The 16,492-nt window shown below is 34.9% G+C and overlaps 1 protein-coding gene across 3 annotated transcripts in view; it reads right to left on the bottom strand.

Annotated features, from left to right (window-relative positions):
- GPC5 (glypican 5) overlaps positions 1-16,492 on the bottom strand; it is a 791,319-nt gene that overhangs the window by 93,741 nt on the left and 681,086 nt on the right. The window contains exon 8 of one of the 3 annotated variants that reach the window (XM_075741508.1): positions 15,280-15,346. The exons of the other annotated variants lie outside the window; for them this stretch is intronic. Within the exon in view, the coding sequence (XP_075597623.1) occupies positions 15,345-15,346 (2 nt within the window). The 3' untranslated portion in view covers positions 15,280-15,344. Of the gene's footprint in view, positions 1-15,279; positions 15,347-16,492 lie in introns of those variants that run through there. 3 annotated transcript variants of the gene reach the window in all.

A 16,492-nucleotide genomic window follows, 5' to 3' on the forward strand; every position in this document is an offset into this window, starting at 1 on the left:
TCTAATGATTTAGGGCTGGAACTGCTTTGGAGGTTTCCAAAATAATTTATTTGCAAGTTGACTTACACTATTATAAACTATAGAATCTCAGAATTTATTTGGTGACAAATCCTGCTGTCTCTATTCTACTCTCCAGCAAAATACCGAAATACCACACTTTTTCTTACTTTGTTAGGCAATGGTTGGACTTGATGATCTTAAAAGTCTTCTCCAACTAAAATGATTCTATGATTCTATGATTGCATGAAAAATATGGTTAATTGGAATACAATAATTTGTATTAGAATTGAGTCTAAGAAGGAAACAGCTTAGAAACTTTGCTACATTTTACACAATAAATGAAAAGCAAAGATGTTATCCTGGGAATCATAACTTCTAGCATTGTGCTTGATATACCAACACTTTCTTTCAAAAGAAAGTTGAAGCCCTGAAGAGAAAATAAGCATATTATTCCAGCATAGAAATATGTTTGGTTAGATTTTGCATTATAATTAATGATGTTTTTTCCTCCATTTTGGGAAATTTTGTGTCCTACCTTAATGTTCAGAGTAACAACAAATTTAAAATGTCACATGTAGCAAATTTATTTTTTTTTTTTTAAATCAAACAAATGTAGGGCTGGGTGGGAAATAGCAAAATTAATCTTAAAAGATGTACAGTGCTTTTTCTGGCATTTTTTTGCATCTAAGATGCAATTTGCAGCCTGAAATACGAGCAAGATGCTTTTGGTCCATCTGCAACCTCACTAAAACCTGAGTTTTGAGAAGCTTGCCTGATTAGACCTGCAAGAGTCAGTTTTCAGTACCCAAAGTGTAAGTACTCATTTCCTGAATTTCCTAGCTTTATAAATGTAATGAATGTGCCTAATTTAGCACTGTATTTACTCTAGGATCCCTCTATTGTCACAGTAGAGAGACAAGCAGCTCTGAGTGGTTTAGAACTTATTTGGATTGTTTCTCTCCATTGGCTGCAGAAGGAGATGTTACTATTTCAAGTGAAAATCACAATGCTGTATGTAGAGTTTATATGCACTTTACAGCTATGCTAATACACTGTGCGATCAACAAATACCTTTAGACTAGTACAGGTACAGAGAAAGACGACATAGATGATCCAGAAGACTTGATGTCTGAATGAGGAGTACCTTTAGACAGACTAAAATAATTTGCTTTATCTAGATTAACAAAAGAAGATGAGGTATATATAGATATTTTGGAATGCAAAAGAGGTAAACACTTCAGATAAGGCTTACTTTGGTTGAAGAACATAAGGAAAACTGGACTTTGCATAAGATATATTTAAATAAGAAATTAGGAAAAGCTTTTTAACCACTACAGTACTGTGACAACTTTCCAGTAAGCCTTCTACTGTCTTTCAGAACAGAAATACACGCAGATATTCATGTAACTGTATTTGAAGCCACATATGTATTATTGTGGCACAATTTCAGTACTATCTGCCCTATAATCCAAAATAACAACATTTTGTGTTACACTGGATATTTAACAAAATGAATAATCATATTTTTTTCCACTGGCAAATTAATTTGTCATTTAAAATATAGTCATTAGGCTATATATGTGTATCTTTTATTAACTGCATTTTACATGTTATGAATTATATATTATTCATTTTAAAATTATCATATGAAAGAAACATATGTGGTTTTATATAGTATATATAAATTTTTCCTGAAATGTTAGAAAACATACTCTCCAGAATTTTTTAGAGGATCACGTATACACATACATATCTATACACACATACAGATATGTAGACTTATTTTTTACATAACCCCTAAACCATCCTGATTTTAGTTTCCATAATTTTAGACCATACCAGTAGCACAGAAAAAAATCATCATTATTTCTTTCCCTGCTGTTCTGCCTCTTATGTTGCCTACCAAACTATACCAGAACAGCTGGAAAAACTCATTATTGGAGAGCAGAAGATGATACTTAAGAGGGAAGACACAGTTTAACTTGAAAGGAAATCTGAAGGAATTCTACTTTTTTCATGAATCAGCAGGAATTTGTAATCTTCTCTGAGGGGCCAAAGGTGAAAGTTTACAATGTAGGCAACCAATGTAACAGTTAAAATGAAGGGACAGAATCAATTCTGTCAAAAGCAACCAAAAATTAATTTAAAAAAAAAAAAAATCAGCCAAATTAGTTAGTAGCTGATGTTTTTGAATCATTTGTTGATACTATGTGTCTCCAATGACTTGCTAGATCTTCAGACAGATTTATAAACTTCCATTTTGGCCCAACCCAATTTTGTTCCCATTTAAATGTTAAAGAGTTAGAGTATCAAAGTCTTTTAAATGCTAAGAGGAAATGACTTGGAGGAAATTAATATTAATAAATTTGACTTTGTTTAGCAATAAAAATCAGAGCTCATGTAGGGATTTGTTATATTAAATAGCACCAAGTGGAACTAAGTTGACTTTTACACAATTGGACAGATAAGACAATTGCTGTTTGTTTTAATGCCTTACTCATAAAGTATATAGTCATGCCCTAAACTGCAGGTCAGAAATACAGCCACAGGTAAACTTTTAAATTTGTGAGGTTTTGATCACACCATCCTCATTTCCTTTAATGGGATATGGGCAGTAACAGACGTCCTGCAGGCAGAGGTAAGAGGTGGATTGCATAGAGAATTTCCAAAATCATTTGTAACGTGTCTACTTCTTGTATTATTTTAGCTGAAAGACAAACAGGATAACTAAAATAGCTCAGTGGATATCATGAAGAACATTTCACACACTGGTGAGCTTCATATATTCCAAAGTCTAATGGAAGGTACAAGAAAGGATAAAATGTATTATAGATAAGGAAGTCTGATCAAAATAGAAGTGACGGGTTCATTTTTGTGAGGCATACTCTGTGCCTACTGCAGAAAATATTTTGAGTTTCTATAAATTTAAAATCATAAAGTGCATTTTACTACTGTTTTCCATTCAGCAAAGGTCTCAAAAAAAATGCTCCGTGTACCCACTCCGGAGGCCATTCTTGCTATCCTGGCAAGTTCCCAGTATAGCTGCTTTTTTCTCAATGGAGGGGAAAAAAACATGTAGGCACAAATACAGCAACAATTCTTGAAGACATGTCTCATAACAATATAGATTGACAGTGAGAAAGGAAAATGATGCAAAAGAATTCCCTAGTTCATTAGAAATCTTCCTAAGCAAACTGCTCTATTTGAATATAGCTAGTGAATGAAATCTGCCTAAAATTAATTCTAATGTAACAACAGAAGTGAATTGTAGAAATCTATAGCTTTGCTCGAAGGAGAATCTGTCACCAGCCCCATGGCATTTAAATTAAATATAGAAGCTGTCAGTTTAAATGTCCCAGCTGATCTCAACTACTGATATGAAGCAAAGAGACAGAACAGGTCTCTAAGATACTTAGGAGTCAAACGTTAAAAGGTTTTACGGCCAAATTACAGTACCTTGAACTGTTCTTGGAAAAAAAAGGGAAGACACAGAAAATATCGCAGGACTAGTGCAACAGTTCTTTGCAAGTAAAACACTTCTAATAGCAGAGCAAGTGCATTTTTTTCATAAATATACTTTCTGCATGGTTTTCAGATGCAGATTTAACTTCAGTTGTATGTGTCTATAAGTGACTCCCATAGCATTTTGTAAACAAAAAAACCCCAACACCTACTTGCATCAAGACCATGTGCCTTCTGATAAAAGCTCATTCAAACATTGAAGGTACTCCAAGTAATAAGATAAATTGAGAAGAATTACTTTAACACACTTCCGAAAAGACACTTTCCTATTGTTGTGTAATTAGACATATGACGGCTCTTTGTTTCTAGGATAAACCCCAGGGATATCTATTATATCCATATAAATCTCATGTCTGTTGCATTTGTATTACTTCAGACATATTCTCATGTAGTAACGAGTGACCGGATGCACAGAAAAATCTGATGTGCAAATATTTAGATAGTGTATCCATTCACCTCTCTAAAAATCCATGACAAATGTCACACATATACAAGAAAACAGCTTAAATCCCATAAAACTATTTATTTAAAAAATCATACAAACAGAAGGCAAATACATAACTCATCCTTCAAGACTTTGTATATCCTAAATATTATTATAACTTACTGCTGATTAGCTGCAAAAAATTCTTCTTTTTAAATAAGTATTTAAAAAATCCACTTTACTGTTTAGCGTCTATTCATCTGTTACAAAAAAAGTCTTTTCTTCTGAAGCCGTATTTTTACACAACATCTAAATTTTATTAAAAAAAATAAATGAAACTAGCTATTCTTTAGGTGGTCAAATGCTGGTATCAACTAGTGCACTAGAAAGAGGTGCCTCGGAGTTTCTGAAAATCCTTCAAGTACTTCCTTTAAAAAATGCAACTTTTTGGCTCTAGTCCTTGTTTATATGCTAAAAAGTGCTTGTTTTTCCATATGTATAGCATTCTTCATTAGTATGTGCTTAATAAACCTGCTTATGAATGAATGTCTTTGTTTTTCAGATGAGAAACCTAAAGCACAGAAAAATCTCTCTTCAAGTCTCATCTTATTAGTAGCAAAAGTAAAACAAAAATTCCTATAGATACCTTGATTTCTGTTCTCCTAATGCAACTAAAAATCAATCTTTCTTTCTCCTTTGCAAATACATTGGTGAATAGCAAATGATGACTGAAATGAAATGACAGATGTCTTCAAATCTCCATACCCTGAAGTATCTACTTTAGAATAAATTCAGGTTTAAGCATTGTTTTACAGTGTATTTAAATTTCCTAATCTGTTAATTAGTGAGTCCTGGTTGTTGACTATCTCTGCTCATTTTATTTAGGTGACTAGAGGTCATTGAAATGTTTCTCTCCTCAAAAAAATAATGTTGTCTCCACAGAGTAATTGATGTCAATTCATGGTCATGTGGCTTTTCAATCCATTAATTAAATTAATGAGACTTCACTGTTTTCACCCATGCACCCTTAATTAAAAATACTGAAAGAGAGAGGGGCACAAAGAAATAACATATGGCATTATCAGTGTTGTGCCCAAGAGACCTATTTAATAACACCTCAAGCTAATTTATTGTTAATAAAACCTAGTCACTCTCTCAAAATGAGGATAATAATGTGGAAAATCTGTGAATATTCTAACTTACAAAATTTATTCACTATTCTCTGCATCAGTCGTGATGACTAATGATTCATACCTCTCAGTAGCAGTACAGTGGAATATTCACAAGCCACAACTACGAATCTGCGTTTGATCATATCAAACCATGTTTTGATCAGACTTCATGGTATCTAGGTGCTCTTCATCACTGCTGATGAATTCTGGGTAGCTAAAATTCTGTGCAGAATGAGTTAAGCATGTATTCTCGACAGAGCTGCCTGAAGGCTATTGAAGAAAATATTTACTCAACATGTGATATACTTTGTTTCTTACTGGATTGTTTTCTGAGGCTGTTGATGTAGCCTAAATAAAATACTAAATCTTAGAGACCAAAAGAAAGAGCTAAAAGGAAAAAAAATAGACACTTCCCTCTGTCATGCAAACAGTAGGCAAGTGAAGGTATCTGGAATAAAACAAATGGTGCCTGGAGGTTCTGGGAAAGTGATATGAATGACTTCTCTTATATTAATGGCTTATTCGCATCCAATTTCCTGAGTCTTAAGAAAAATAAGGGTTTTGCTCAAGCACTACTCTAGTCTATAATACACACATGCCACCATCCCAAACAACTCCCACTGGGAATCTACCAGGAGATTGGCGTTGAAGCCCTGCCCGAGGTACACTTGAAGGTGCCTGGTGCAGAGCAGCATGGAGAAGTCAGCAGTGGCACAGCCCTGAAGGTACTTAGATAGCCAAAGGAATAGAGACAGAAAAAGAACAGCTAGAAATGGCAAGTCTTTTATTTACAAACATCTAAATTATCTGAGCTTGCCAGTTGTTCCCTGCATGCAACTGCAGCTAAAGAATTGTTCAAATTTCATTCACAAGAAAAAGTCTTAATTCTTGCTATCTCAAAGCTGTATAATAAAGCTGTAAGTCCTTCCTTTCAAGGACAGCTTAATCAATCATTTTTCAGTTGTCCTCATTCACACAGAATCATCTGATTCCCCTTGGTATGATTTCCCAGGTTTCCCCTTTAGGAACTAAATTAATGCTCTGCAGATAGATTTTAGTGGCTGAATTCCAAGCTCTTTGTGTTCATTGGCAATCCATTATATCAATATATATCCAGAATAGCTTCATTCAACTCCTTGACTAGTTGTCACTGAATACTTTAAATACTCAATGCTGTATTACATTTCTAATAATAAAAAAAAGGTGTAAGCTGTTCACACAAAATAAATATATTAATGCATGGAATTGTGAAGACGTAATTAAATGTGTCTATGTGAAGGTAAATAATACAAGTTTTAACAAATAATAATCGATGCAACTCACTCTGTGGTGGATATATTGCGGGATGCTTTTTAAGATTTTTTCCCTCAGGCTTTTATTTAAAAAAAATTCTTTATTACTAACAAAAAAGTTAAAATTAATGACAATTTTTAGAAATGAATGATAGTCCCACTTTCAATTCCTCCACCTGTTTTCTAGTGGTGGGAAATATCTAAAATTTGCTTACTATTTTTCATCTTTTCAAATAATAAAAGTTAATAAAATGGTGAAAAAGCATAATTTTTTTTTCATCACCACTGTGGGATTTCTCTATATATCATGTTTACTTTCTCTTGTTAAAGTTTAACATACCCTAGATGAGGAGACTTCCTGAAGATAATCTGCATCATTACTTAATCCTAGGTGTTTAAAAATGAAAACTAAACCATAATTATTTCACTAGATTATTTCAAGATGATCTTCCTCCTTCCTAACACTTTGTTTATCATTCTGGCCTTTCAGAGTGTGTTCTTTTGCCACCCAGAAGAGATTACCTTTCTTCTGCTTTAGTTCTCTGCAATAACCAGAACTAAGGACAGAAGAGCGTCAGCTACTGCAAAGGAGAGTCAGAAGTGCACAAACAAGGACAGGAGGGAAGAAGCCATTGCAGCAGCACCACTTTAAATCATCTTAAACTGTTGTAGAACTGTACTTTCCGTTGTTTCAAATACCTGTATTATACATATTTGTTCTACATTAATTTCTTTCAAACTCTTAACCAAATCATGGTTCTTCTTCAAAATTCATTTTACTTCTTTTAAGCAATCATTGCTTCCACTAGAAATGGAACTAGGGAATTTCCTCTACAGAAACTTACTAATACATATCCAACCCCTACCTAATTTGCATGACATTCAAAACAGGCCACCTCATCACTTGTGGTTTTAGGATGAATTCTTTGAATTACATTAAGAAAGCAAAAGAGAGAATGAGAACATTAACTGAATTTGCTCTCAATTCTTTCGGATCCTAGAAGAGGATCAAATTATGCCGACAATACTGCTGATTTTTTTATCTGATCACTTTCTTGGCACGAAGTATTTTAGTTATACTGACTTATAACATTTTGACGAGGATTTTTTTACCTCCCTTTTTCAAACTTCTGTTTTGAAATATATATTACTTAACACAAAACAAAATTAGTGAGAGTCCACAAACAAAACTTTGAATAAAATGGCACCATCTGCCTTGGAGACCTAGGACAGTTGTTTTAGGAAAGAACTCATGCTGCACTGTGAAAACCCAGAATAATCTTTCTGACAAATACACACAGTAAATGTTCACGCTATGCAATATATGGGTAAGACAGCAGCCATTTCCAGCAAACACCTTGAGCAAATCAATTGGACAGTACCAGAATTACCTCCTGCTTTACCATGGAAGCAAGCCAGGATCCTGCTACTTGGCCACCTCCCTTTCCTCCCTCGTAAAACATGCACACACATACCCAGCAGCTCACTGTCACTCATACTTCCACTAACATAATCTATTTGCCAAGTAAACTGGAAGATTCCACCCAAATTCTACTATCTAGAAATATTGTCTCTTCTCATTTGGCTGGAGATAAGTTTGGTTTCATGTTGTATACAGTGGGAAAAAAAAAAAAAAAAAAAAAAAGGAAGGCAGAGAAAGAGACTCTAACATTTCACTGGCAAAGAGACAAAATACAGTGAGCCATATGGAATATAAAGACAAGGGGATTAAATAACAAAGTTTTCCCTTTTCTGCTGATACTTATCTGAGCTTTGAGAACTGTTTGTTCAGTTGTCTATGTGACAGTAAGCAAAAGCATTTCAAGCTAGCTTTCAGCATCTGCTTCAACACAGCCATTCAAGCTACACAATACCTGTATTTGACTGGCCTGACTAGTTCAGATCACTAAAGACAGGTCTTTAAGATGCTTTATCAGTTATTAAAGAGGCATAATAAATGTGTCTGAGGAGGAGAAGAAACACAGAGTAGTAATGTTTAGCACTAATCTACAAGTGGGAAAAACTGTGCTGCAGGTCTTTCTCATCTTAAGCAGGTTCAAGTCCCCTACTCTTTGGTATGAACAAGTCTAGGCCAAGATTAAGACTCAAATGAGATGATTCTTAAGCCTTTCACTAAAGCTGAAAGACTGTACAAAAATAAATGCCATATGCACAAATCCAGGGATATAATAAATAAGTGCAGATTTGCTTCTATGTCCCAGTTTAAAAAAGTATCTATTTTCTGGTCGATGTCCCAAAAGGTCTCTGTTTTATTTGGTATCAAATAATAAACACATAAACAGTACTTACAGCACAGAACAGCATGTAAAGAATAGAAATATATTGCAAAGACAGATCAAAAGACTACTGATGTCAAGAAATCTTTTTTCCACTGTTTGTTTTCTGAGATCTTGAGCAAGACTCCCCAAAAAGGATTCAGATTCTGTGAATTTATAATCTCAGATATTGTATGATTCTCAGTGTTGAGATCACAAGATACTGCAGTATAGATAGATAAATTGATAATTTTGGTGTTCTAAATATATAAACACATGATTTTATGTTCTTTTTCCCAGTGCTGGTGTTAGACTGAGACATTTATGCAGTCATTCACTTGAGCTTTTATAAGGAGCTGTTGGTTTTCAATCTATTCAGGTGTTAATTTTGTATTTAAAAGGTAATTATGATATTCCTAATCCCAGGTGCATTATTTTCTCTTAGTTCAGGATCATAAAAAGGGGAGAGTGGGGGACAGCAGAATTTTATTTTTTAAATTAAAAACTTAGCAGGTCACCTTTTAATAGGTTTATCTATGCACAGGGATTTATATATATTCAGTAAAGACATAAAAGTAGAGATAGCAATTAAGAAGTGTCCTATGGGATATTATTATATGCAGCCTTCGTCCCCATCTGTAAAAAGTTAAGTGTTTCTTATCAGATGTCAAACACCCTAAGCACCACTGCCAATAGGAGTTAAAGGAATAATCAGTTTGTAAGGGATTGGATCCTAGATACAAAGAATAACCTTCTCAGGTTTCAAATTATACCTGACAGCACACAAAGAAACAACCGAGGAAAATAATTTTACTGTTCCTCTATATGTGGGCAAAAGACAGAAGTGCTGGTACTGCCACAAAAATTCAGATCTGGAACACCCTTAAGCAGGGAGCTGGGTAGAAGGGGAGAACTGGTCAAAAATGTATTTGATCAAGCTAGCATGGGATAAGTGATTCAGCAAAAGAAGGTGCTCAAAATACCAAATCCTTTCATTTCTTAAAATATAGCTGAATGACTGTAAAGTGTTAAATAAGATGTCTAGGATAGACAATGGGAATCACATATCATGTTAGAACAGATGACCAGCTTTTAAATTAAGGCTAAATGAGGCAAAATCTGTCTCAGAAGGCGGCAGAAGAAAAGTCTACTTTTATTATATCCTTAGCTTTTTAAATCAGTCCTTTAATTTGCCCTTTGTAAGCACTCTGCATGGTACATCAGAGAGGCAACGAGGACCAGTGACTTTTGGAACAATGCTGATTTCAAGAAGCATCAGTGAAGATATCCAGTAAAGCATTAGTGTAATGCTGGTGCTCTTAGGCTGCGAATTACTCTGACCTTTATGAAAATTACCATGGCCAAGCCTTCAGTCTTGTAATTACAGGAGCAGTTGAAGAATTGGCCCTTATGACAAAACTCATAATTCCTTTAATCGCTAGTCTTCAAAATCAATAACGTTCTTTAGACTTCAGAAGGAAAAAAATAATAGTTGAAATGCAGGTTTATTATTAAAATGCTAATGAACTCAAAATGGGGACAATCACAAGTAATGAAAATGTTTTCAATATTTTTTTTCCTCACTTTCCTTATTTTAGGAGTCAGCCTCATTATTCATTTAGGAATATTTAAATGCTTGTTTTGAGTGATTTATATCTCTGTAACAATATGTTTGATGTGTTGGTTGATTCAGTATCTTTCTTTAAAGTGCCTTACACAAATGACAACGTTCTTTGATTTTTTTAATTTTTTTTTCCTTAGGGCCAGGATACTTGTATTCAGAAAGGCATCTGAAGTAATTCTGAACAGTAAATAGTTGTACAGGGAGTTAATAAAGGACTGTGAAGTGGAGCACGGATACAATAAAAGATTATATCACAATAGATAAAAGGTACAGTGGTGCTTTTCTCACTGGGATTTTGAAAAGGACTTGAGTTCAATTACAGTGTTAGGTACTTTAATCCACATTCTCTATTTGCTGTAAATAAATCAGGAACAAATTTACTGAGTCAACTGACAAACAATATTCACTATTTTAGACTACATTAACCCCCAAACTTCTACAGGGATAGGAGTGATACACCTAGATAAGTCATGTCCAACTGAGGCCATTTCTAACAGCTTTAAAGCAACATAAAAGAGAAACACAGGTGCATGCATGTGGAATATTCTCTGTTTATTCCTGTATTACACAGAGAACAGAGAACAAAGGACCTTTCTTTGGTCAATATTCCTGTTTCAAAATTCAATCTTTTATACTTAACTACGGAGGATTTTATTATTTATATCTTATCAGATTCACCATCATCACTGTCAGTACTTAGCTAAGGGAATGACATTTGGAGTCTAGAGGTGTCTTAGAGTACTCTTGTGGTCACTGAGATAGATATGTATCTCTAGGGCACAATTTGTCATATCCTCTTGCATTGCCCCATAGAGATACTGATATAACAATGTCAGTGCCTTGTACGTAAAATAAAGTGAAATGAGTCCATGTGACAATGGTTAACACATAAATTTGTTTTGAATCTTCAAAAGCACTTGGTTTCCATACCCTTACGACTTGAAGTGACGGATTCACAGGTTCTTATTGTGCAAAACCATGCCATGCTACCTGTGAGGGAAAGGCAGGCAGCTTGGCTTAACGCTTCAAGACCAATGAGAGCAGAACACTTTGCCAGGATTTCTCAACACCAGTGACCTGGTCTAAGCAGTAGCTGCAACTTTGATCAGTGGCCAAGTATTTAAATGTTCTGAATAACAGACCACTGAGCATACGCAGTCAGTGCAATGCATCCAGAACATGTAAAGCATACTGTATAAATGCTGGCCGTCTGTGCAACTCATGGGCAATTGCTCAAGTGCATCCCAATGTTTCAGGCTAACTGTATGTGCCTTGTACATCACATACTCCCAGCTTTCCTGAAAGCAGAAATGGAAGAGACGCATCTAATATAATTTGATGTAATTACACCCATGTTAAAACACTCTCTCCCCAGTTAGATAGGACATTACCAGGTATTGTTTTACTGCCATGAGAAAGGATCATACAGCAAAGACTGTCATATAACCTAAAATGTACCTTCTGTGTAGTTCACAGTTTTTCTGCTTATCCTAAGTTAAACAGTCCAAATATTTTCTCCCTTGGAATCTTTTGTATCTTTCTAAATATTTCTATAGATTCTTTCTGGAAGCATGCGCTCCAGAGAGCTGCAGGAGGGTGGATTGACATGGACTGAAATCTTGCTTTTCAGAACAGGCTGCTAAGAGCATTTGTCTTGTTCTCAGCAGTGTCATTTGGACCCAGATCCTGATTGCTAGCAGAACTGTTTCAGGGGAGAGGTTGTGAACAGCCTGAGAATAAGATGACAATACATCATTAAGGTATCTTGAGGGTTGCGTTAGTTTCTGGATCCATTTGGAATGAGCCCTCTGGGTGTGATAGAAGATGATTTGTGTGACAATTCATCTTCTCCCCTCAGAAACATCCCCTGCTAGACTCACATCCAGAGCAGTGTTATAAATGTGGTGTGTGCACACTGCTACCACAAGGCATGGGAGGGACAGGTGAATACTCTCTTGAGAGCAAGATGTGTATACCTACCTATCAGTGATAAGATGCTGGTCACACATATTCAACTGATGAAAGCTAATTTATTAAAAGATACATGAAAACAAGCTCTTTAATATGCCATACGTAAAAGAAGACTTATTTCTCACCTCACACCTCTTCCTTCTTGTGTGATTGAAATTTTTGTTTTGTTTCAGCTATGACCTTTGCTGGTCACCATAATTTCATAAAATAAGAAGGCTTTATCTACAAATGCTGTGTAAGAAATGAATACAGTTTGCAAAAAGTGAAATGACTTTATAATTCCACGCTGTTTGCTTACCAGGATTTTACTATCTTGGAACTGTTTGTGATTCTTGCCCTACAGCATTGGTTCTAGTATTGCTGGAATGGAAGTCACATGTGTGGGACCCTTCCCACCATATTCACTTCTTCCTCTTTTTAAAAAGAAAAAGGAAAAAAGAACAACTACATAGGTTTGCAATTAGTTTGCTGCTACTGCTCCTCATTATCCAAGAGTCCTCAGAAATAGAATCATAGAATCATAGAACTGCTCAAGTAGGAAGGGACCTTGAAAGAACATCTGTTCCAACCTTTCATGGAAAAGGGGGCCTAGATGAGAGATTATTTAGCATCCTGACCAGTTGTGTCTTGAAAACCTCAGTGATGGAGACTTCACTACATGTCTGGGGAAGTTGTTCCAGTGATTAATTTTTGTCATTGTAAAACATTTCCATATTATATCAAGGTGAAACCTCTCTCATTACCCCATGTGCTCTCCACATAGCTTCTTGTGAAGGGAGAGCTTCCATCCTCTTTGTAGCTACCCTTTAAGTACTGGAAAACCGTGGTGAGATCCTCCCGAGCTTTCTCTTCTCTAGGGTGAAAAGACCTAACTGGTGTCTCTGTTTACTAAGTATACCAAAATATGCAGTCATTGAGCTCTTGACTATCGCTGACTTGCAGAGAGTAGGACACCGTTTGTCCTTCACACCTTTGAAAATCTCTTCTACCTATTAAACAGGCTCTTTTACATCTTGGGAAGTACAGCATCTCAGCTGGCTGATTTGCACATGTTCAACCTTACCTTTATAGGGTTTTTTTCCTTGCTAATTATTCATATTACTTCTTTTCTGAAGAGAATTTTCAAATGAAAATAACATGTCAGCTATTTTTAAATTGCCATTTGTTTCATTGCCTGAACTATTTTATCCTTTTAATAGATCTACTTTCTCCCCAGTAATTCATTTGCCACTGATATATTTGTATAAGACTGTCTCTTTCACATTGACCTCTATGGTTAGCCTCAACACATTTGGATTTTTTTTCTGCCTTTATCTTATCCTCAACACCAATAATATGCATAATATTACCTGGAAATCCAGATAGCATTATTACCATTACAAGTCAATGAATACTTTCACCTTAGATAATATTTTTTGCTGGGGAGTAAATTCAAAGATAAATGTGTTAAGAATGCATAAATGATTTTGTTTGAAGCCTCAGCAGGTACTGAGTCACAACCCATTAATCTTTTCATATACTCCTCAGCACGAACAATTAATATCCCACTATAATGAGTCTATAAAAATAAGTCTAGTGATGTTAAATATTAAAATTTAAAACAAGCAGACAAACAAAACTTTAGAGAGTATTCAGTGAATCTTAAGTATTGCTAGCCAGAACTCAAATCAGTTCAATACATATACACAACAGCTTACCATTAATAGGAGATAATGCATTTTAAACCCTGAATACTATCCCATAAGATCTAAATTACAAATGTGAGCATAATTCATGCTGGTGATAAACCAGATTTATATTGATGTAATTTCAGTGACAGCAGCAAGGATACATCTGCATAAACCTGGAGTAATGCAGTATTATGTTGTTCATTTTACTAGCAATGTAGCTAGCTATATAGCCACTGGTTCAGGTGTAGAAAACAGAACAATGGAAGAATCACATCCAGAAAGACAATTTAATATTACAGAACATAATGACTACTTTGTAAAATCTCATGACACCCATTGCTGCACTTTTCATAAAATCTAAGTCCAGTGTGGGTCAACAGAGCCTGTTCCACAAAATAGCGTTGGATAATTTGGGTTAGCTACTGTTGAAAAAAATAAAGTTATATACTGTGAAGTGTCTCTGGATTTACAAACCTTAGTGAACAGTTTAATTATCTCTATAAAAAATCAGCCTCTGTCACTATTTCAAATTGGAACATAAATCTATCTACAGTAGGTGTGCAGCAGCAGAAACATTGGAAAACATGCTCTGGAATTAAAGGTTGCCATTTACTCTTATGATCTTGCAATATATTAACTTTTGGAAAACAGGAAATTGGGTATGGTCTTTTCTAATTTTGTCTCTTAATTGAATTTGCAATAAATAGATATAATATCGACATGAACAAGGAGTTCCAATTGCTTGGAGGCTGATTTGTTTCAATTCAGAGATCACGGTTATTTCAACAACTGTTAGAAGCTCAGTAGTGATAGTACTCAGTGTTCAAAGGCAGCAGGAGATCCTTGAAGAAAAGCTCCATCCCTTTTCCATGAGAAAAGGAGTCAACCACTTAAATTTTTTTCTTAATGTTCATTACTTTTTCAATTATAGTGGAAAACGTTATAACAAATAAAATGAGGACTAAACACTAATAAAGGCAAACAATGTTTTTAGTTAAGATAAATTTATACTTCAGACCCTTTATCGTGTCTGTGAGTTCTTGCTGTGCAGGAAAATGGAAGCGGAGTTCCATTTCAATGAGTTTTCTTCCATTAAGTCTGGATTGTCATTAAACTCATATTAAAAGATTCACTATAGTGTCATAAGGCTTTAGATCAGGTCTACATTAAGGAGTGAAAGACTACTTTTTTCTCTCATATAGTTTCCTGAAGCTATCTCTCTCCTCTGATTTAGGGATGAATATATGTAGCCTTTGGACTATACATTTGTCCTCCTACCTGGCAATGCTGAATGGCTCAGCTTCTTTCTAAGCTTCATGAAAGCCACACTGTAGGAGCTATCTCTATTGCAGCAGTATGAAAACTGATCTTATATTTGAATGTAGATGAATTCTCCTAGAAGAGTGGGCAAGGAAAATAAGTTTATCATCTTATCTATTACGAGTACTGGGAAAGGGAAGGAGAATCAAACAGAGCATGGATATTACCCATCCTAGTCTTGCCTTCTCAAACAACTGAGACCATGTTAAGCCTTTCTGCAGAACAGAAGAAAAGATCTTTCATTAATTTCACAGGAATGCACTTAAACTGCAGCTGAGAATCAAATTTAACTCAGATGTCTACAAGTTAGATATCTGAGCCATTTCATCTAGGCTCATAGAGGCCTTTATCTCAATGTAGAGATAAGTGTCTCCCAAGACAATTCATCTCGAGAAGTATGCATGAAATGCTTTGGAATTGCCCTTTCCACTGGCTATAGAAGCTTAGGGTGATGAACCTAGACATCTAAACTTAGGGGAAATGAATTGCAACATAAATCAACAACCTCTGGAAATAAGTAAAATTTTATTCTTAAAAGCAAAATATACTTACAGAAAAAAATTAGCAAGAGATTGTATTAAAAATATGTGGTTTGCTATATTTCCTTTTCCCAACAATAAAGTTCTTGTTTTAGCAGTATGAGAACATATGACTTCAATCAAATGGCATATTAAGTTAGCACAGATGAGTAATTCCCAAAACATATTCAGCAAATGTCACCATTTTGCTACATGAATCATCTGTAATTTTTTAAGGTATAAATTATCAGAAATCATTACCTAAATAGTTTAGAATATAATTCTTGCTGTTATTTGTGGGAATTTCAGCAAGTTTCTAAGTTATTTTGGATAGATTAGATAGATCTCGTGGAATATTTCTGTTCTCTGATGAGATGAATATAAATCCTGAGATCTGATGTGTTAACATATCTGAATATGAATTGGAAACTCACTTCTTGCTTGATTTATATGAAATAGGTCATTGGCAGAAACATGTCTGAAAAAGAGAGACATAAAATTCAGAGCATTCCTGCTTTTGAAATTGCTTCTGTCAGCTGGGCTGAAGCTATTTTGCCTTACATACCTCACAAAAAAGTAGCAAAAAGAGAAAAAAGCTATGGTTCAGAATAGGTATAGTATCATGGAAAGAAACAAAGCTTGACTTGTAGGTGCTGACCACTGCTCTTATTCTCCCTTTTTGCCTCCATACCTTTTGAATTCT

Source organism: Balearica regulorum, chromosome 1, assembly GCF_011004875.1.
Source record: "Balearica regulorum gibbericeps isolate bBalReg1 chromosome 1, bBalReg1.pri, whole genome shotgun sequence".
NCBI lineage: Eukaryota > Metazoa > Chordata > Aves > Gruiformes > Gruidae > Balearica > Balearica regulorum.